Source organism: Poecilia formosa, unplaced genomic scaffold (assembly GCF_000485575.1).
Source record: "Poecilia formosa unplaced genomic scaffold, Poecilia_formosa-5.1.2 Scaffold13, whole genome shotgun sequence".
In the NCBI taxonomy this organism is placed as follows: domain Eukaryota; kingdom Metazoa; phylum Chordata; class Actinopteri; order Cyprinodontiformes; family Poeciliidae; genus Poecilia; species Poecilia formosa.
In genome coordinates, this window is record NW_006799952.1 from 2,177,585 (window position 1) to 2,200,535 (window position 22,951).

At 38.8% G+C, this 22,951-nt stretch overlaps 1 protein-coding gene across 7 annotated transcripts in view; it reads right to left on the reverse strand.

Annotated features, from left to right (window-relative positions):
• wnk1a (WNK lysine deficient protein kinase 1a) overlaps positions 1–22,084 on the reverse strand; it is a 29,751-nt gene extending 7,667 nt beyond the window's left edge. Inside the window, exons 1-20 of one of the 7 annotated variants that reach the window (XM_016668063.1) lie at positions 21,945–22,084; positions 18,033–19,272; positions 10,896–11,068; positions 10,361–10,581; positions 8,611–8,768; positions 7,687–7,775; positions 7,365–7,584; positions 7,055–7,156; positions 5,345–5,735; positions 5,110–5,255; positions 4,727–4,798; positions 4,337–4,372; positions 3,731–3,790; positions 3,130–3,228; positions 1,842–1,921; positions 1,423–1,585; positions 1,221–1,337; positions 965–1,078; positions 831–876; positions 34–177 (exon numbers count right to left, since the gene is read on the reverse strand). In XM_016668063.1, coding sequence (XP_016523549.1) covers positions 34–177; positions 831–876; positions 965–1,078; positions 1,221–1,337; positions 1,423–1,585; positions 1,842–1,921; positions 3,130–3,228; positions 3,731–3,790; positions 4,337–4,372; positions 4,727–4,798; positions 5,110–5,255; positions 5,345–5,735; positions 7,055–7,156; positions 7,365–7,584; positions 7,687–7,775; positions 8,611–8,768; positions 10,361–10,581; positions 10,896–11,068; positions 18,033–18,824 — 3,223 coding nt within the window. In that variant the 5' untranslated portion in view covers positions 18,825–19,272; positions 21,945–22,084. Of the gene's footprint in view, positions 1–33; positions 178–830; positions 877–964; positions 1,079–1,220; positions 1,338–1,422; positions 1,586–1,841; positions 1,922–3,129; positions 3,229–3,730; positions 3,791–4,336; positions 4,373–4,726; positions 4,799–5,109; positions 5,256–5,344; positions 5,736–7,054; positions 7,157–7,364; positions 7,585–7,686; positions 7,776–8,610; positions 8,769–10,360; positions 10,582–10,895; positions 11,069–18,032; positions 19,273–21,532; positions 21,787–21,855; positions 21,877–21,944 lie in introns of those variants that run through there. The other 6 variants (XM_016668064.1, XM_016668062.1, XM_016668067.1 and 3 more) reach the window with 6 other exon arrangements.
• Between the last annotated feature and the right edge of the window lie 867 nt (positions 22,085–22,951).

The following is a 22,951-nucleotide window of genomic DNA, read 5'->3' on the forward strand; positions in this document are numbered from 1 at the left end:
GCATTAAAAGGTGGACAAAACTAACGTTCTTACCAGAGCAAAAGTCGTCTCCGACGGATGTATTAGCAGACGAAGCTCCAAAGAACTGATCTTTCAGACGCGACTCTGGGACCGGGCTCACTATGAACCTCCGTCCTGTTGAATGAACCACCTGAGTGGTGGTGCTGGGGGAGATGCCTAATGAAAAACATGGTGCATCAAATCAGTGTGTGCCAAGATTTTTAGTTTCCACACACGCAGCTTCAGCTTTTTACAATGTCCCGTCTCATTTCAGGTCAATGCAGGTAGAATGAAAACACTACACCAGTCTGTCAGTAAAGCTGTGTGTCCATCAAAATCCACAGCTTGTCAGTGTGCAGAAAATCAGCATTTTGTAGCCATTATGCTGAAACAAGCTTCAGCCATCAGTCAGTCAGTAAAAACACCAAAGACAAAGTCAAAAAGTGGAGAAGTCTGAAGGAATCCAGAACAGTTATAATTTTAGTAAAAATCAAACATTGATTAAAAACATGTGGACTCAATTCTGCTGCTTGTATAGTGGATGTGCTACATGTTTATGAATCAGTGGTCACTAAATTTAGGTCACAATTTAAAGATACTGCACTAAGTTTAAGTACCTTTTTTTTTAAAAATAAATGTAATTGACTGAATTATAAAATGTGGACGATGACCCACATTATATTTATCACTTTGCTCCAGAATTAAACTAACCTCTAAATGCCTTTTGCATGATTTTATACATGTTCATGTCAGGCAGATACTTTTGTTCCTAAAAGGATAAAACTGTGTGAAAATTAAACACTCTAATAATACTGATTTTGTGCGTTTACCTGGTACCATGGGAACAGTCAGCTCAGGTTTTTGTTGATGGCTCATCTGCATAGAGACAATGTATTCAGAAACATCCTCAGGTTTAGCAAGCAGGAGTGAAATCTCTTCATTCATATGGCTAACAAAGCCGCACCTGTGGGAAGCCATCTTTAATGCTCTCTCCCTTCTCGTCGGCCATTTCTATGACCTCCCGGACCTGCTCGATGAACGACTCGCGCTCACTCTCCAAGATGAACTCGCTTTCAACCTAAATGAAAAGAAGACATATTTAGACTGTCAGATCTCACGTGCCTTACGGAGGTTGGAAAAAACAAAATCATCAAAACTGCATGCTCAGTGAACGGTAAATGGTTCAACATAAATGGCATTTACTAGTAAATCAACTTTACCATTATGTGGGCGATTTCCTCAGGGTTATCCCCATCTAGATCAAATCTGAAGGTCACCATCTTCCTGTTGTGAGTTTCCAGTTGGCACTCTGCGACTCGATCTCCCACATTAGAAATCTGCAGCAGATTTCAGGTAAAACTGATTGGTGACAAATAAACGCGGGAGCAGAAAGAACTCAGTACTGGCAGGATAACTTCATACACTGAGAACATTTAGCTTGGCCTTTGCGGTCTTCTCATGGCGAGAGCGGCTGCGGACAGATCGCCGCTGGTGACGCTTCATGGTGCGGCCCTCGTGGCGACCCCCAGACGTAGAACCGCCATCGTTACCGTCACTTAGACCTGAAGCTGCGTCTGACAGGCAGCTGGAGGAGACAAGTTCAGGCGAAAGACGATGAGCAGACTCCCAGATACTGGGAGATTTTGTGGCGTGTTTTGGTGACGGTGCAAATTAAAAGTGACAGCATTTGGATTCAATCATATTTTGAGCATTTGTTGATGCTCTTATGAAACAAAAAGTGAAAAAGAATAACCCAACATTCTCAAGCAAACCATCAGTTTTTGTGGTTTGCAAACATAAATTAGAGCGTATATGCAAGAAGAAGAAAAACAACGTCATACCTGTCAACAGATGGCGGCACTAAAGCAGAAGAACTCGCAGGTTGTTCTACTGGTGCTGAGAGAGGAAGACTCACAGAACCCTAAAACACACATTTAAACAAACTCATGACTAAATCTTAACTATTATACTGGTAACGATTACCAGAAATCTTACCAGTGAACCTTTCAGATCACTTAAAAACAGCACAGCTTAGCATTTCTAAACAAAAAAATCTAATAAATTATCTTTGAACGAGAACATCAGATGAACTACAGTAATTATTACTTTCATCCATATTTTACTGTTTGATATTTGATTGGTTTGACAAATCATGAATATGTTTTATTTACTTCCATTAAAATGAAATTAAGATTTTAATTAGGATCCTTTTCAACGTGATTTCTTTGGTTCCTTACACGTCATTTCTTGTTTTATTTTAAAGCACTTTTTGTTTTTCAACTTCAATAAAGTGTCATAGAAATATAATTCTACTTACTAAATATTATTTTCTTGAATTACGTTTTACAATTTTAGATTTCATCATAAAAAAATTTTATTTTACGTCTCGTTATGATTAAAGTATATTTTCTGAAGTTTCATAATTGTAGGGTTTTTAAAAGACACTTCTGTCTCTGATGTCTCCTCACTATAATTACGACACCTCAGTTCTACAGTTTCCATAACGATTACGATCCATTTTTTAAAATCTAGTATAGAAATACATTTATCAAAGTCATCCACCAGATGGCGCTATGTTAAAGAATGAAAAATAAGTGGACAGTCATAGCCAGCCCACTTCAGAAACCAATTACTGCTGTGCAACAATTTTCATTTCCCTCTGAATCCGTCTTCGTCTCTGCTGAGCTTAGATGGAAACCATTTCCACATATAGGTTACTTTCATTTGGTTCCACACTTTTTTTTTAATATTAGTTAAGCACCACTGTATTACTCTTAAAACAATTAATGATAGAATAAATACAGATTCCACATTCATCAGTTTAAAGTATAATTTCAAACCACAGCCTTTTAGGTCAAATCTAACACTAACTGATACAGCTAGCTGCAGATTTTATTGGTTTGTGTTGGTTTAAATCCAGATAACACCATGCAGGAACACATTTAATAGACTGATAAGGCAACACAACGAAAACTATTCCTATAAATGCATGAAATACCTGCCCCGTGGTGCAGGTATTTTTGCCCCAGGAATGACTACATAGTCTAAGGAGCCATGCCAAGGAGAAGTGAAAGAAATGCTTGACAGCAAATTCAACCACCCACACAAGTTTAGTGCTCTGAAAAGTACCTGCAAAACAGAGAGGCATGAAGCCTGATAGAGGAAGTATAGGTGCTCTGCGTTGATTGGTGGAGACATGATAGGAGGACTTGGATCATTCCCCCAAGGCTAAAAGCCATGCAAGAATAAGCAGCATGCAGAGGGAAAGAGTGGAAGAAAGCAATGGCACAAAACACAGTAAGAGTTGTGTGTTCATGGAAAACAGATAGAAACTTTAAACAATCCAAAGAAAAGTAGACAGAAAAACGCTCATGCAGTCACTGTCAAGCAAACCAGTAGGAAGTCTGAATAAAATGTATATACTGCAGCCAAATGTGTGCTGTAGCCAAATGTGTGCTGTATTCCCTGCATACAAGAGGAAACTTTTCGATGTTTGAGACCAAAATCAAAACATTAATTTCACTCATTATGTACGTATGTTAGTTTACATTGTATATACAATGTATATACAATATACATTGTATATTGTATATACAATATACAATGTATACAATGTAAAAATTTACAATGTAAAAAAATATACTGTTTTTAAAATATACATTTTAAAAACAGGTTGAAGCAAGATTTAAAAGGCATGTAAAGCATTAGCAGGAGAGGTTTTGTGGGTCACCTGCGGCTGCTGAGCTCCACTCGGAGTTTGGGCCAGTGTGCTGCTGCTCTCCAACTGTGGCTGGAAAGAAACATAACAGGAGACAGGGGGCGTCAAGGCTTGATGAGAGAGAATAAAAACATACTAAAGGAAATGTACATCAAAGACCAGGAGCAAAAAAAAAAAAAAAAAAAAAAGACATCTGGACAGGAACGCCATTAAAAGACAAGCTGGGAGAATGCAGCAATACAGGTATTTAGGGCACCTTGTGAAGGCCTGGTTGCTCACTAATCTACAGTACATCTGTCAGAGATTTCCTCTGCGCTCTTTTAAAGTCACATGCACTTACCTGTTGGATAACATTGCTACACAATTCACCTATGATTCATCTATCTGACACTAGGGCCAGGGGGTTGCTAAGCGAAAAACAAAGTGTCTTCTTTGCAGGTTTTTTATTATTTATTTTGAAGTAGAAAACACTTTGTACCGCTACAACTACTACAGTAGACAGCTACAGGAGTCTACAGATTAGTACGAACGTGTTCCTTTAGTTTCCCTGAGCATGTTACTCTTTAGACTGAGGACGTATTAAAAGGCTGTAGCAGGACAAAGGTGCATTTTATCTACCTGAGGGGGAGGCGATGGTTGGTAGTAAACTCCGTACTATAAAAAACAAACAAACAAAAGCACAAGGTAAGAGTGGCAGACTGAAGATAAAAGTCAAGTCAATGGAGGGGGAGAGAAACCGGATAGGATAGTTATGATCCTGCTGCCTAAACCAGCACTTCAAGCAGGGAATGTGGATTCTGTAAATCGACAACCACTAAACAAATTAGCTTTTGCTTTGAAAGGCTGAGTTCAGACAAAGAGAGGTGTGTCCAGAAAATTTCTCCAAGCTATTATCCTATAAACAATAGATCTGACCAAAGCAAAACTCTGTGAAAAACAAACAAACAACGGTTTCAGATTTCACAATTACTCTGCAAAGTCATAATGATGTGATATCCGATATTATACCTGTGGAGGCGTCACTGAAGCCGACGAGTTGGTGGGCGCACTAGGAACCACTTCAGGCTGACCGGCTTGCACCTGTGGTGGAAAAAGATACCATGCAGATTACAGCCAACTGGCTATTTTTATAAAAGAGCAATATATATGTTGCATATTCAAACAAGTTATGCCTCATTTCTTATCTACATTCATAAAATCGTGACCAGTATATTTGGTCATGCCTCAGACAAGGAGCCTTCTTTTTTAAAAGAGATTTATTAAACCTGTTAAATTTTTGTGACTAGCGTTTGCCAACAGGTCCTACAGACACAAAAACGACGAAGTGCCTGCAACTCTTCTGAAGATAAAGCAAGAGTTTAAGAAGGAGAATCTTTCTTGTATTTTCTCACCGTTGACATCGATTCATTTTGCATCTGAGAACATGACGCCTGCGGCTGAAGATGCTGATTTGGAGAAGTGTAGGATACTTTAGGCTGAGGAGGCAGGGCCTCAGGAAGGGCAGAGGAACCAGGTAATCTGTCCGCCAGGTCCCGAGCTGGACAAGAGACAAAACGGTGAACTGGTTGGTAACCACAAACCTTTAGGAATCTGATCATTATGGTCTCTCAGATTGAGTAATTATACCTCCTGCAGTCTGTTGTAGATGTTGGTCCGACTCAGACTCTTCAGACTCTGGCTGGATGCCACTGACACTCTGTCCCTGAATGGGAACTTGGACTTGTCCACTCGACTGGGGAACATATACTGCCTGGGGAACCCCCTGGGACATCCCGGTGACATTTGTCGACTGAGCAGTACCGTAGTTCGAGCTCTGAATACTCTGCTGCGATGCTGGCTGGCCGCTAATCTGTGTGCTGTGCTGGGTAGGCTGGGGCGCAACATAGGCTGCAGGCTGCGGCACCGGCTGTGACTGAGACACCTCCAGACCCGACTGCTGGCCTACTTGCTGTTGTGGAGGCAAAGAGTGGCTCTGCACTTCCTCTTCAAGCCGTTTCTTCTCCTGATCTTCTCTGACCTTTAGGAAGATTCACCAAATACTGAGTGAATATTCATTAAAAAACAAAAAGACTCCCTTCATGCTGATAGAAACGAGAACCAGTTGCACATTTACACCCTTATGAAAGTACACCAAAAACATTTGTTAGCATTTCGTTCACTGAAACCACACACTTCAATGCATTTTATTATTTTGATTACATATGACTAATGCATAATAGCACATAATTATAGAGATTTTAACCTACTTTTCTTTGAAACATTCCTGAAAGCTGAAAGCTCAGCTTCAGTGTAAACCATTTTTAGATGTGAATTTTTAATCTTGCCCTGATTTCTTAAATGAGATTAGGTCTGGACTCTTGTACTGTAATACTTCCATGCATTGATGATGCTCCAACTGAACATTTTGCTGATGGAAGGTGAAGCTCTGCTCGTTTTGCACCGATTAACGGGTTTTGTTTTAGCACTGACCTGTGTGTAGCTCCACTCCCATAAATTTGGGCCAGCTTTGTTGTTCTGGCAACAAGCATTCCCAAATCATCACACTGCCACCACAACCCTTTATGGTTGAGTCAGTGTATTCACGCTTAGGTGCACAGTTAGTGTTCTGCTACACAGAGTGTGTAGAATGAAGGATTAAAAAAAGTTTAATCTACTCCTCTGGTTGTCCTACATGGCGTTTGGAAGACTGCAAACAAGATTTCTTGTGGCTTTTTCTTTTCACCAGATTAATGAAACATCAACAGATTTTCCACCTGAGCTGTAAATCTCTGCAGCTCCTTGTATGTTACAACTAGTTATTGGGAGATTTATTTGATTAATTCTCTCCTAGCCTGGCTTCAGCTTAGAGGTCTTTGAGGGTTTGTTGTTGTTCTATACTCTGTCTGAACAGAGCTTAGTAAGACGTTCCAAGACTGCACTACTGTTTTCTTACCAAATCCTCATTTAAACTATTTTATCCCTGTCTGACAGGTTGCTTAGTCTTCTTGATGCTGTTTGTTTACTCTCTTTGCGAATTAGGTCAAATCTCAAGGCAACTGGTGGAACTGGATTTGATTTGGAGGCATCAGATTTCAGATTATTTGTAAGAAAAAGAAATAAGTGAAAACCATGTTTCCTTCTCTTTTCACTTCACAATATGTGCTGGTTTGACTTGGTTGTATTAGATAAAATCTCAAAATACATTGAAGTTAGTGGTTATAATGTGACAAAATGTGGTAATGTTAACGAGGTGTGAGTACTTTTCCTAGGTAGCGTTCTTTAATTCTGAGATTACTTCAAGAATTCAAGAATGTGCTTAAAGTAGATGAAAAACATCACAACGAGCTTGGGACACACCTGCTGCCTCTGTGCCCTCTTGCGAGAGATTAGAGACACCCTGTCCTTTATGGCCTTTGCAATGGTCTTATGGTCTCCTTCACAAACATAACCAGATTCAACCTGCAGCAGGAAGATGAGATATTAAAGTCAGGAATCAAAACAGATTCTCAATTAGAAACATTTCCACACCCAGAACCTAACATGTCAGTGCAAGATGCCATCGTCTTTAAATGCAGTCAAGTATTTGCGATGTTGCCTTTACACACTGAGGCACAATGGAAACCAGTGAGCAACAAAGACAGCCCGGGTTAAAATGCGTTCAATTTACCATTTCCTGAGCCACATCTTCTGGGACATCTTTGTTGAGGTCAAAAGAAAACTCTATAGCTTCGTTGTCTTTGTACTTCCCCTTCAGCTTCTTTATATCCTCAATTCTCAGCCACAGCTTGATTGCCTCCATCTCCCCATCATCCTCTTCAGCCAACTCCACACGTACGCCTGTATCCTCTTGGAAGAAGGCATGGTTTAGGAGATCTTTGATGGAGTACCTAAATGGACAAAAACCGGTGAGTAAATGAAAACCCCAAAGCTTTAGAAAAAAAGAAGAAAGGCATCTAGCATAAATATGGGGATTTTCTAAAGTTCGAGACCTCTCATCTTTGTTCTGACGTATGCAACCCTCAATGATTTCCTTCACCTCAGGAATGGCCACCTTGTCGAAGCTGCCCGGTTTCACCCCCTACAGAAAACACAGAACTCTAAATGAAAACTACTTTCTGCAGCTGGAATTTTTCAAGTCTAAATAAATTTTTGCATCTCGCTGGAATTTTTTCCGAAACCACAAAAACCAATTATTTGAATTTTTGTATTGGGGTTGAGAAAGTGGAAAAAAAAAAAAAAACATCTAGCTTCCAAAGGTTTAGCATCCAAATAAAGCAAAATTACCCAGAAGGCATTTAGAGTAGGGGGGGGGACGTTAAAGAATATCAAGTGGTGGAAACAGAGGGGGTACAGACAGAGATGGCTGATGAGACGTGAAAAAAGAGATTACAGTAAAAAAAAAAGAAAAAAAAAGGAAAGTAACAGGTTTAACCTCCTTATGCGAGAAAAATGAATGACTCATAACTTACATTGCGTTCCAGCAGTTTGCCAACACAACCTGCATGAATAACACTAAAACTATGCAGTTCCCCGATGTAGCTTCTTCCGTTCAGGAAAGGATTTGATTACTAATTTTATCTTGTAGATAAACAGCACGGCTTCTTTGTGAACCATCTAATAACCTTCAACGTCTCACCTCAATATTATAGTAAACCTAAAGAAGATATATCAACGGAAAACAGAAAGCAAAACAGGATGAAGTAAAAGGAAGGGGTTTTCTAGTAGGGGGGGGGAGAAAAAAAAAGAAGCTAATTTCCCTCTTGGAAGATACCGGTCAATAGAAACAGAATATGAATTCAAAAATGCGTAGGTGGGAATTAAAAATTACTCCAGAGACACAAGTCGTCGTGGCACAGAGGAGGAGGTGAAGGCATGGTAGAGACGTGATGTGCAGTGCTGACAAGACGACTTACGCTGGTAACTCTGCGGTAGATCTGTGCAGCGTTCTGGCACTCTGAGTACGGGTACTCGGAGGTGGCCATCTCCAACATGCACATTCCAAAGGCATAAACATCCACTGACTCGTCGTACTTCTCCTCATACATCTCAGGCGCCATGAACTCAGGGGTACCTTAAATCAAAACAACTATTCAGAACTCTCGAACTCCCTTACTGACTGTGTGGGCTTCTCATAACCCATTGCTCCTCTGCTCCTCTAACCCATCGGACGGGGTTGAGGAAGAGGAGGATGAGAAGAATGATGGGCCCGCTGGCATCTCCTGGAGTAGAATCTGTGAGGTGAAAGTTGGAGGAGAGAAATAAAAAAAAAGGGGGGAAGGAAAGTAAAAAAAAAGAGAGAAAACAAAAAAGGAGGGGGAAGCTGAGCTCAGTTAGACTGTAGAGAGGATTGCACGTGTTTGTCTGTGTAAGACCTCGACATGACGGGACATATATATATATATATGTGTGGGACTGAGGTAGCTAGTGTGCAGGACACACTTTTTGGCAGGAATTCATATTCACGGTGCTCAATAATTAGCTCTCATTGAAGAAAATTGCTTCCAACAGCTGCAGTGAAATTAACGGTACTCAAGATCGTGCCAATTTGCTCTGTAAAAGAAATAAAACTAGCTATGGAAGTAACTTTTGTCAAAACCTTATCCACAAAAAAAAAAACAGTGTTAACTTTACTCATTGTAGTACACTCACCTCTCAAAGTCTGACCTACCACATCATCCTGACCTGCAGGAGGAAAGTGTTACAGTGAAGGCCGACAAGAACACATCCCATAGCTATTTACAGAGCTGAACAGTGTGTCCTGCCCACCAGCCTCACTAAACTCATTATTTTAACTTCAGTCTCAGGTCTGACACAGAAAAACTCATTTAGGTATTTGATTGTAATTGGTTTTGATATTGATGCATGTACAGCACACTATTAAGACTTACCAGGCCCATAAAAGATACTTACTCAATGACCAGCAGTACCCTATTCATTCCAAACAGCAGAATGGGGCACAGCTGAGGCTAGAGCCTACATTTTAAAAGCATACTCAAGAATGTGAAAATAAAATAAAATAAATAAATAGGAAGGGAAAAAAAAAAAAAAGACAAAATGCCGACAGAGGCAAAGTGGAGAGAGCTCCCTGGACAGAAAGATGGAGCAAAAACTTTCTGCGGTCCTGCAATAATTTTATAGATAGCAAGAGACAAACACTAGGGGGGGAAATAAAACAAAACCTGTAGAGGCAAACCCATAGAAAGAGATGTTAAACAATATATGTACAACTGGCAAACAGACCACATATTTCCAAACCACAGGACAAAGACCAGTCTAAGACACAAATACCTAAAGCCTGAAAGAAGGCATGACAACTACTGTTATATTTAATATTAATAGTTAAAAGTAGGAGAAACATTAGGCGCTACTTACAGTCAGTAGATGCCTGGAAAAAAGACTTTTTTTTTTAACAGACATAGAACAGAAATGCTCTGTACATCGATCAAAAGTCTGCGAGGAGGAAAAGCTAAGTGCAAATCTGCCGTCGTATTTGGCCTCCATTTGAGCTGTGGTTTGTTTGAGAGACAGCTGAAACACTGTGGTCTGTTTTTAAACCACATTGTCAGAAAAAATAGCAATTTCATAAAGACAAAGCGTTCAAAACTTCAGAGAAAGACACTGTCCCACAGGGAGAAGGAGGCTGAAGTGATTCTGAATTCATACCTATAACACTCTTGGCGAAGGACGCGCGCTTCAGGGTGGCCAGTCCCAGGTCTCCGATCTTAACAGATCCCGTTGGGCCTGTGATGAAGATGTTGTCACATTTGAGGTCTCTGTGGATGATTGGCGGAGCCCGAGTGTGAAGGAAGTGGAGTCCTTTGAGGATCTGTCGACACCAGCTGCGCAGCACTTTGATTTTCATCACCTTGAACCGCTTCAGATATCTGCGAGAGAACAAATCATTATTTCTACAAAGCCTGTTAGATGCACTGAGCAACGAATGATGGGAGCTGTACTCTTCTTTGTACTTCTCAGTAAAAGAAGATAATGCCGCAGAGATGTACGTCGAGTACATTTTGACTTGTTCTTAAAAGAAAGTAGGGATTAGTCATACTTTTTTTGTATTTCGGTGTGCTACAGAAATAGAAACTTTGGCCCAAAATATAATTTTTACAATGAGCTAAAGCAAAACATTTTTTTTAAAGAACATAAGTTCTATTGCTTTCACATTTTTAAGTCCATCAGTTGTGAGACTCACGTTTTGAGTGTACCAGAGGTCATCAGTTCTGTAACAAGAACAATGCACTTCTTTCCTTTGGAAGGTCCCTCCCAGGAGTCATAAAAGCGAACAATGTTGGGATGTTGTAGTCCCTTTAACATCCCCGCTTCCTCCTTAAAGCGCTGCCGCTCTGTCTTCGACAGCTTACGGTCCTGCAAACAAAACCAAAAGGAAACATTTTAACATTTCATAACCTCAGCACCATAACAATTCATGGCTGCACATGTAGGAAGTTACACAGTGATGTTCGCCGTATGAACACCATTAATTCAATTTTCATAAATACTGTGAAACTTCTTTTTGAAAAAGTTGGACACAGGATATAGTGTCTTCATGAACCAAAAATGTAATTGTGTGCAGCTGTGGTCAGAGGAATGCATTTCTGTTTTCTCTGGCAAAGGCTGTGAAACACAAAGAATGTGTTGAGGTTTGCCCTTGAATTCATGCAAACCAAATTAGAAGTGCAATGATGGATTTAGATTTTTTTAAAAAGGAAAGAAAAAAAAAAGCTGCTAAGCGCTGAAAAAAAAAAAGTTGCTTTATGCATCTATAGCGCATCATGAGATTGAGGATTTGATGAAAAATAATCAAAAACACAAGATAAGTTCAAATCGAAATGAAATCAAATCAAAAGATTAGACAAAATATGTAAAACATATATTCAAAATCAATTAACAGCTTAAAGCACAAGTACTAGAAGTCTTTGATGTTCTGCCCAATAACTCCAAAAATTTTAAACACGTGAAATAACTTCTATCAAGTTTCAGGAGCAATTTCTAGCATGACCCACATTTAGATTATGCATGACTAGAGAGCAGTAAACCCGCTGTAATTGAACAAGCCGTGAGAAACCCAGCAGCCAAAGACCTCAAGTTCCCGGACACCTGGCCTTAAGCCAAGCTGTCCAGCATATTCAGTCCATCTGGAAGAGCAGAATGAACGTTTGACTATTAAAGAAAAGAAGACTTTGATGTTACAAAACATTACTTTTCCCATACAATAAATAAACTTATAACGCAACTTTCACTGTGGAGATGTCTGAGTTTTAATGTCAAAGAACAATTGGGAAGCCGAGTTGGGAAAATGAATGAGCTAGTCAAAGAAACTCCAGGAAACAGTGAGTGAGACATCAGGCAACTAGACCAACTGACCTACTTTGTAGAAAATGTATCTATTTATCTAGAGGGGCCATGGGTCCCCCTTCTCCTCTGCTCACCATGTCAAAGCAAATATGCAAAATATCTACAGCAGCATGTCCCATCATTCTCAAAGCTCTAAGGCTGTGCACAAAACCAACAGAAAGGAATATGATCACAAATCTGAGATCACATAATAATAATTGCACTAATAAATCCCCCTTAACAAAGATCAAATCTGTAAATAGCCTAATTTCTTTTAAACGACAATTCAAACCATTACATCCAGCCTAAAAACTTCAAAGTCTGCATCTTCAACTTGCTGAAAGTGGAGACAGAAAGTCGAGTAAATAATCTTGCCATTGTCTCTTCATGAGTTAATCTGGATTATCTGATTGATGTATGAAAACAAGTATGAAGATTTACAAGGGTTTGGTTTCATCTGAGGAAAAAACCAGAACATGGCTTTTAGCATTTATGCTATTCTTGTATGTTTTCAATATGTCTAATTATAATAATAATCTTTTAGACCTAAAGCAATTTTATCCAATGTAAATCACATTCACTGTTAACTACAAAGTGGAGGGGAAAGCACTGCTTCTAGGCAAAGACTTTCATAAATAATCTAACAGTCCAAAAATAGACTGGGGGGGGGAGGCCTGTGATCATGCAAACACTCAGTGACTGATGAAGCTTTGTTCTCAACTTACTTTGGGGTAAAGTTTAAAGTGAAAAATCCATTAACGATGGGGTAGATAAATGGATACCGTTATCAATAGTATGACGTGTTGCAATGCATGTGTAAAAACCTTTGTAACTGCAGATCAATTGTAAGCAAAAGACAAGCCAGCACAAGTCAGTTCACAAATTTTCAACATTGAACAGATTTTAAGGTGTTAAAAATAAAACTACTCAATGGAGTACCACTCTTGTCTAAAGTTAAAGTACACAGTTTAACAAAGTAAATTGTACACTATGCTGTTTTGGACTATTGTGTTGGTCATGACAAGTATAGTAATTTCAGTGTCATTAAGTAGCTGTATAATGTTAAGTTTCTGTTCCAAGCAACCAAACAAAAAAGAAACCCTCGTAAATCTAAACCATAAGCAGAACATGCCCTGGTTTGTATTAAAAGACGGAATTCCCCCAAATTTTGGAAACTGAATGCCGGGCCCCAGCAGAGCAAGTTTCTCCAAAATGAACGATAATTAAACGTGTTAAAAAAATAACAAAAATCTAGAGCCACGGCAAGATATGAAAGTGTGCAGGAGCTTTTTCTCCATCTTTGATTTTTATTCTATAGCCACAGGTCAGGTCACTCATTAATGGCCTTAATTTGACTTTCCTTTATCTCTGTAAAGTTTAATGACTGTATCTTCCACAGCTGTGTTCAACTCAAAACTACTTTCTTGTACTTCCTGCCACAGTGTCACCAGAGTGACATTTGTCATTAAAAGTAAATACTAAAAACGTCCCAGTTTCACAGTTGCTGTTTTAACGACAGCTGTTTTCTTAAAAGCTGGGCTAGTCATTGGTGGCATTTGGGTTTAAAAGGTCATGTCATGGCCTCCCACATATTTTAGTCAGAAGGAGAACCAAGACTGTACTTAGAAGTTAATCCTATCAGCTCACCTTTCTGCTCAAAACTAAACCTTTTTTTTTTGTGTGGCTAAACTGACCCACGTGTTTTACCATTGCAGTGTTACAAACAGTAAATTGCTGAATGCTCATTTAATGTGTCCCGCTTGAAAACGCTTATGCTGCATTTCACTAGGTAATTTTTAAATGATACTTTCTAAAATATTACAATCTAAAATCTAGTAACACTTTTATGGTAAGCCTCCCAGCAGCAAGCCATTAAGATCGGCGATAAATCGCAGTTGAGTTTAGTGTGACACTTTTAGCAGATCCCTTCAGCTACTTGAACAGAGCCGTCATTGTCTCTGAAGAAATCCTGAGGTTTCCCTAATCTCTAAAGTATGGCTACAGTTAGGAGAAGGAGGACGAGTTGGGGAGATGACGCATATGAAACTGCATGAGTGAGGAGGAAAGGGGAGGTTCCTAAATTTATTCCCCTTTCCCTCAACTTCCTCTATTTGGTGACCTACTTATTGTTCAGACATGCCAGCAACATGAGATACAAAACAAATGAGTGTGGTCATGAGTAAGTAAAGAAGGGTGTTGGTCTCGAAACTCTTGAGGATTCTGACAAATTGGCTTTTCAGATGTAAAACAATGCAGCTTTAGATCACAGTGATTTTAGGCGAACTAGCTGCAGGGGCTGAAGAGGGGGAAGTGGAGTTGGTGATTTCATTTAAACAATAAACCAAGACAACCAGCAACAAAATTAGATGGTGAGCTTGCTTTATGTCAGTGCTAAAATAACTTTTTATTCATGTTTTAAGTCTGCGTTTTTATTAAGTCCTGAATTACGGTAAATGCAACAAGATTAGTTTGAAAGTTTTGTATCTCCCTAAAAGAATGCACAAGTCAGACTTTTGTAGCCGATTTCTGGACTAACATTTTAGAAAACTTTGATTTGTTGATACAGACTTGAACTTATTTCAATTTCTCTTGAAAACCTTTGATATAGGTTTCAATAGCATTGAAAATGTTGTTTCTAGTCTTTCTGCCAACGGTTGTGAAAAGGAAGCTAAAAATCAGATCTGAGACAAAGAAACATTTCTATCTGCCTTTAGGATCTTTTGTTAACGATTAGTGCAGTTAGCATTACTGTAGCAACAGTCTGTGAGTATTCCCCAACGGAGACACTTAACTCTGCATTTTGCAAAAGATTGCCAACATGTCTAAATCCAGCATGTTCCATAATGTTGAAATCTCAAGAAGATAAAATAGAGCAACATCCCTGTACTCTGAGTCTGTACGGTCTTACAGTTATCTGCTTAAATTGTTGCTCTAACACAAACTGAACGATCCACAGAAATGTCCCCAAGTATCATAAAAAAATAAAAAATAAATACAGATTCCTTTTAAATAGCATCTAACATTTCTGTTCTTCCTCTGACTTCAGCTTTCATGCATTAAAATCATATATAAACTTATCTTCTTTGTTCAACACCAGTGTCCACAACAAAGGCTTTTGTGGCCAGAGAGACATGGTACCAAGTGTGTTAATTAATCAGAATAAGATCAGACTTTTCAGGTTCCAGCCAGCCAGTCACCAGGTAGCAGACTTCAATGAGTCACAGTCGTTCCGACTACCTCTGTGGCCAGCTCACAGGTTTATTGCTCTCCTTTCACACCATGGTTTCTGGTGGCTTTGTAATGCAGAGAAGCTAGTCCTGAAACAATAAGTTATTTCACAATACAGAATGGCAACGTGGAGTCAAAGAGTGAGACTGAGTGTGACTCAGCAGTGATAATGCGTGGTCTTATTCATACAATCTCCCTCATGCCACTGTTTTCAATAGAATTTAAATTTAAAGCCAAAAAGTCTTACACTGATTGAATAAATCCATACATTCCCAAAAATACAAGACAGTTTGCAAAATTATTCTCATGTTGATCAATTAGGTCAATTTTCATAAATTACCACAGCATCATAATCTTGTGCAATTCCAGCTGTCCTTTACAAAACTGCTATTTCAGCGAGCTATGAAGACTTAATACTACCTTTAATGTTATAATCTATCTTTAATGACAGAGAGCAACTTCAAATGAGACGATCAATCATGGTGGTAAATCCCAGCACGCCAAGTAGTAACATGTTAACTGGGTGGATTTTTCTTGCCAGGGTACTGGGTTTATTTAAAAAAAAAAGAAAAAGAAAAAATCAAAACCTCTTTGAGGAAATTAAGAGGGTGGGAAGTGGACTGATGGTTTACAAGCGGGACTTGGCAGGTCAGCCTGCTGTGCTAAACACAGGAGATTCCTCAGCGAGGAATGTGACCCGTTTTGCATTCACACAAGCATTAGCAACAGGAATGCACTGAGCATGCGTGCGATTTGCTCCAAGTGAGGGGGGAGGGGCACGTGTCTGTAATCTTAACATTGTTCTGAAACCAGCTTGCATGTGAGACTGTGGTTCTATCCGCTGCTGTGTGAAGGCCAACAGCAGTCATGACAGGGTGAAAGCTCAACATTATAACCAAACGTTCATGTGGTGAAGGAGGTCAAAGTTTGGACTGTGCAGCGGTTAGGACGGACAGCAGAGCCACAATTATACAGAGTTATCTATAAACAAAAAGTGAGGTCTAAAAGAGATCCTGAAGAATGTAGGTCAAAGGTCAATTTTGTAAACCAGTTTGTCTTTGTGGCCCACTTCACTGAAGAGAGGCAGATAAATTCAGAAATGTCTGTTATTTTATATCTTAAAAAGTGGCAATTATGTGGTTATGGAAATATTCTCAGATTTGATTTTCACTCCCTTATTATTTAGCTGTCCAGAATTTATTAGAACGTATTTAACTGCAGGTCCCTGAACCACTCAAGCTTTATTTTACAGTGTTTCAACAACTCTGTGCATGTCTAAGAAAGAAGAAACGCTGTTAGTGGCAGATTTCTGAGGTTTCTCTATTTAACAAAAGCAAGACTTTCCATCAAGTCTTATTCCTCTGAGGCAATAACCCCAACCAGTCAGCCAACACGGACCAGCCTGCATTCACACAGGGAAGTTTTTGCCATGCTCGGATGAGCAGTTCAATCTACAGCAGTTTAAGAGGAAATGGTGGCTTATCATTTTATCAAAAAGAAAATTACGGCGGCTCGGGTTCAGGTAACAACGTGGAAAGAAATCTTTCTGGCTTCACCGTCTTCACAGGAGAGTGGCAAGACAATTTAACACTTTAAAAATCAGACATCTCATGGGACTGAAAAGTGAAAGTTGGTATGAAGTAAAAATCACAGTTCTACTCTAGACATTGATGCCACGTGGATGGGATGATGGATGCTCACAGCACCTTTATTTTACTTCTAGTGGTTCTGAACCCGACAGCATAATCCCACAAGTTAAATGTAAGATTTTTAGAACCATTTTGAGCCTCTAATCATTTACCCACTCAAGTTGATGTTGTTTAGTCCCAGCATGTGACTCAATGCTTTTACTTGGATAGATTACAGTGTCAACATTTAAACTCATTACGCTTCAGAACAGATACTTCTGATAAGATTGTCAGCTACTCAAATCCCTGATTTCAAGACACACTATTAAATAAACACTTTTTTGTAGCACAAAAGTGGATCACAAATAACAAGATTGCTTTGATTTGTCTCCGAAAAGGAAACAACACACAGAACAAATTAACGCCATCAGGTATACTTTTGTTTAAAAATAAAAACAAAAGTACATACAATGAAGGACAAAATGTAGAAATTTAAGATATAAAAGCTCATTTAAGATATTTTAAGGCCAAAAAGTAGATTTATACTTGAACATCTGCAGAAACCTTTCAATAAAAGCCACACTGGTCATTAGCTTTGGCCAACTGCTGCTTATCGGATATAGTAGAAGCTGCATTAGTCATAACTCTAACAGTATTGGATAATGCATTAATTACATAATATGCCGTCATTGCCAATAACACCATTTGTATTATTAATACTGTTTTATTCAAAGTCTCATAAATTAATACTTTCAAGGTAACAGTATGTTCAGCCTGTTGGACGGAGTCTCGTGATAGTGTCCAGATGCTACAGCTGATGGAGACTTGTCATTGCTATATTTAATATCCCCATCACACCACATGGTACAGTCCTAACACTCCTATTTATATACCCATTTTCAATATATTACTTTTGGTGTATGAGCGCAAGTTGATGGTGAACGATATTAAGTTTTGTTTCAAATTGGCACAAATTCAAAACAAAGATCATCTGAGGTCACCTTACGGAACGGAAAAACCCAACATCATTGAACAAGCATTAAGTAGCAGATATTTCCTCTTTCAAAATGAAAAATATCTCAGAATGATATTAGTGCCATTCTGAAAAGCAATGAGATCAAGAGTTAAATTGTGCATACCTGCAGCTCACACCATGCCACCTCCACCGTGGTTTCAGTGTCCAAGCCTTTGTAGACCGTCTTGAAAGAACCACGTCCGATTTCTATATCAAACTTCAGGAACCGTCCGTCCGGTGATGTTCCCACTGCTTTGGTTTCTGCCTCCTCGATGTCATCCTGGACCCTTTTCTCAGCTTCTCTTTGCTCTGCCTCGGCTCGTGCCCTGGCAGAGTCCTTATCCTCCTCCTCCCCCTCATTCTCAGGAGAAACCTTCACCTCAATGACGCTCTCAGATTCTCTGTGACTTGGCAAATGTGCCTCCAAACATGGCGCAGTGTGAGCTTCGATCAACATCTCTGCATCTCTAATGTCTTGCACAGCAGACTGTTGTCCCAAAGACAAAGCGTCTACCTTGGCAATCTCATTATCTTTCCCCTGTTGATTTTCTCTACCGTTATCAGCAGACTTCTCACTTTGATCACTTCTGGGTTCAGCCTTCTGTAAGGGAGTAGCAGCAGCCTTGTGCTCCGGAGGGACCAATTCCTGCGGCTGTACTTGTGGAGGTAATGGGATGGGGATTTTGCTGGGTAAAGGAAGGGCGAGTGCCGTGGCATTGGAATCACTGATGACACTTCGACGTAAAAAACGGTGTTCAGGGTTACATCGGTCTCTCTCCATGGTGTGATGTCGACGTCTCACTTCCACCGGCCGGGAATCACCCATCATGGAATCTGAACCAGAACTGGGGCCATTTCCACTTCTCTGAGGGGGGGCTAGGAACTTCACCATTTTGTCGTCTGGCTTTTCCGACATCCCACCACCCGGGCTTAGAGTAAGAGGATACAGTAAATAAAAATTAAAATAAGCTTACTTCCATGACTGCCCAATAGGCTTGGCTAGGTGGTATTAACCTGTAGTCAAAAACAAAAAAGGCTAAACTGAAATCTATCTTGTGCTGTCCCTTTGATTGCTCAAAGACTGTCTTTATATATATAGTGCAGGGACTGGGGGGGCAAAATGGGAGGTGTTCTCTTGTCAAAGGAAAAACACTGAACACCGCAACAGAATGCAGAGTATTGATGTTGATACACAAGTCTCTTTAGTTCCACATCATCCATCCTGTAAGACAGGATGCTTGAAAGATTCTTTCAAGCATAAGGAATTACTGGCAAGGACCAAGTGTGCACGGCCTCCGACAGGCACCAATCACCCCAAAGGCAGGGTGGACAAACAGTGTTAATACGCTCCAGTCCACTTTGTCCTGCAACAAAGAACCCAAAACAAAAGTTAGGCCCGACACATTTCAAAAGTAACCAACGTCATGTCAAATGTCAACAAGATTTGTAGCGTTTAGCATAAGGTAAAATTTACAGTACACATAAACTTAACCTTTCTTAACCCAGAAAGCACAGAGAAGCTTGATACAATTTATCTAGACTTCAGAAAGTATGTTTCGAGTAGCAGTCTATTTAAATCTGCCTGAAAAAAAGAAACTACATTTACAGTTTGTTGAATATTGGATTTTTGCAGAATTAGTCATTTTAATATTGATGACACATTTTTCTAGTTCCCCCAAATTGAAGATCAGATTTCAACTTGCGTCCGATTTTGAATTATGTGGATGTCTTCAAAAGTAACATAATTGCTCCAGCACACCCCCACAACTGGGTTACAGGGAATTTTCTCTCTAAACTTGGCAACAAAGGCAACAAATTGAATTAATCTATAATCTCTTAGCCTCAAGCCTACCTCTTGTCTTGCTAAAGCTCAGCACAAAATAGAAAACTGAACCGTGTCCAACTTTTACAAATGACTTTTTTTGTCCTTAGCATTGTAAACAATAATCATGGGCAAAACTTCCATTGACACAGTTTTAAGAAGTTGACAGGGTACATTATACTAATCCAAGACCTGCCAAAAATGCATACATACATGAATGATGTATGACAGATGAAGCCCTTGCTAGATCACCTATGTTTTATCATGTCAGAAGCTGGGATTTAATAGAAAACTCTTTTTAAAACAACTTCAGAGATAGTGAGACAAAAAAAAAAGATCTGTACAAACGCTGTCAAACATAATTTCCTTAACTGTATTTATTGCATTTCAGTGGGTATTTAGGGAGTCTCAGAAAAAAACTGTCTTCATTGTTAACATTACAGTCTTAGAATTGTTTTGTTTTTTTTAGGGCTGGAAAAAAATGTAAACCCAGATTTTATTGTTTATCACATCCCTCTTATTATGTTAATAAAACTCTAAACTGGGTAAACTTTGCCTCTTTTGCCATGTGTGTTGAAAGAGTATACACAATTTTGTTGTGATGAAGGCAGAATAAATTGACTCTGAGTAAATTCACCTTTTCAACATTTCTTCTCCCATTTTAAACTGTAATGTTACAAAATAACCTGGTGAATCCTATTTATTTTAAACTATTTATTTACTTTTAACTATTTATTTTAAACTTAACTCAATATCGCAGATGTCTCTTATTGATAAAAACATGTTTTTAGTTGTTTCTAGTAAGAAAACCTGAGGGAAAATACAGTGGGCTGATCATTTTTCTTTTCTTATTTTTTTAAATGCAGTAATTATACTATCATGACTAAAAATGTTGCAAAAGTCAACTTTAAAAATAATATCCACGTTGAAGTCATGGGATCTGCTTAATTGTGACAGTACATAGATAAAGATATATAGATATAAAAACATTACTTAACCTCTTGTAAAACTGAAAGTCCGTGCTTTACTTTTAGGAGCCAGAGGTGGCACATTTGACAGGTAATAATTACTGCCACCAGTAAAAATCATGACATGATATATTGCCTATGTTCAGGGTGGAGGTTAGTAAACATTTTGAGCAGAACCAAGATTTATGGGATCAATGAAACGTGTTTGTAAATTAAACCACGGCTTCTGTCGGTATTAAACATCCGTTTTAGTCGGTATGTCAGTAACAGCAAAAAGAAACAACAAAAAAAACAAAAAACGATTTGCATCCTGTCCCCTGATATGGTTGTTCAAACCAGCAGTGACAATGTTGTTACATATTAATCACCTTTTTCCTGTCACCGCAGCAGCTATGGCCAACGTAAGCAACCATAATGACAGAAAGAAACCGGATAAATGTTAGTCGCGCTTCCATCCAGATATACAAAAATATACACAAACGTAATAACAATTTTAAAAAATCGAAAGATGACTAAATAAAACCTTTTAGTACATTTTTAATTTTAGCTTTGTATTAATGATACCCTTGCCGTCTGAAATGGCAACATCGAGTCAACATTACAAAGCGAAGGGAAGCAACGGCTCTTTGTTAGCAGCTAGCACTCAGCTAGTTAGCTGGAGTCGGCTAATCCCTTAACAGGGAAACGACAAACCAGCGATGACTAATTTGCGCGTTGCGTCTTTCTTCAATTCTGTTCAACACCATAAAACAACCACATAGCTACCTCTAACCCTAATTCTCGTTCAAAGCCATTTACAAACCATTATCAAGAAATAATAGGTCACAAGTTTACCGTGTCGAGGTCCTGTTTCCATCCCGGAGTGATTAACGCCACACCGGATACGTTCACCCGGTGTGAACGTCGGTTGAAAAGGCGGTGACAAAAAGCGCCACTGCTACCCCAGCGATGGAACGTTAGCTAGGCGGGTCTTGCTAATGGCCTAAAAAGGCTGGACCCACCTTCTTAGCAGCGCTTCATTCATTTCAATGTTACGAGGAGCTTTAACAACGCCAACGTTGAACCGTGTATAGCTGATAACATTACAATGACATTGCCCCTGCTTGTTGAGTTTTGCTGTATTGACAGCAAAGCCGAGCTAATGTTTTGAAACCTACCTTCTCTCAGCGCTAGTCAACGCCAGGATCTGAAATGGAAATTCCCATTGTAAAATTGCCTTCAGTTCGTTTGAACAGAACTCACTTACCTCGGTTTAAAACGTAGTGCAAGTATAAATCCCAAATAATACCGAATTGTATTTTTTTTATCGGATCCTTTACACCCAGGTTGTTGAAGGATGAACGTTGTTACTGAGTGCGCATTTGCAAGCTGTGAACTACATCACATTAATTTGCTGCATACACAGTACTCAGCACATAGTTTGAACAGAACAATGTTGTTTGGCTACTTACATTTAATTGTTTCATTTTTTGTTGCCTGTTTCCAATAAGAGGTGCACCTGAATGAACATTCTGATGCCTTCTTTCTAGGAACCAGTAAAATAAAAATAAAAATAAATAATAAAAAAGGAAGAAGATATCAATCAATTAGAATTTGGCTACATTTTTATTTTATATTCCATATAATAAAAATATAAAATTACTTGCAGAGAAAAATGCTACATCTATTTTATTTAGTTTTTTTTATTATTATTACCTTATCCTCATCTTCTCCATAAGTTTCTTGCTCAGAATTTCCAACGTCGGGTTCACAAAATTATGAACAAAAAAAAATAATAACTGTTTTTATCCAACCTACAAACATTTTATGTATGTGTTTATTTTCTGTGTTCTTGTTTATTCATATTTGTTTCTAGAGGGGGAAAAAAGACAGAACATTAGTCGTGCAGAAGAAATAGCGCCTCCTATAGTCAGAGTATACGACAGACACAAAATTAGGTCGATGATATTTGAAAGAACGGGACAATTTTTTCTTTTTTGCTTCTCGAACTAAACTTAAAATTCAACTTGGTTGTTTTTGACAAGAAAAAGATAAAACTGTATTTCAACTTAGTATTTTATTTTTACAATACTAAAATGAAATAGTCACACATATTCTGTAACCAATTTAGTACAGTATTAGGCAATTATGTTATTTTTAGACGAAAAACGTAAAGAGGACGTTAATGATATAAACGATGATTGATTTGTTCACCACTGGCTTCGAGCTTATTTTTTAAATAACTGAAAATGAAGGATTCTATCAATTTTATGA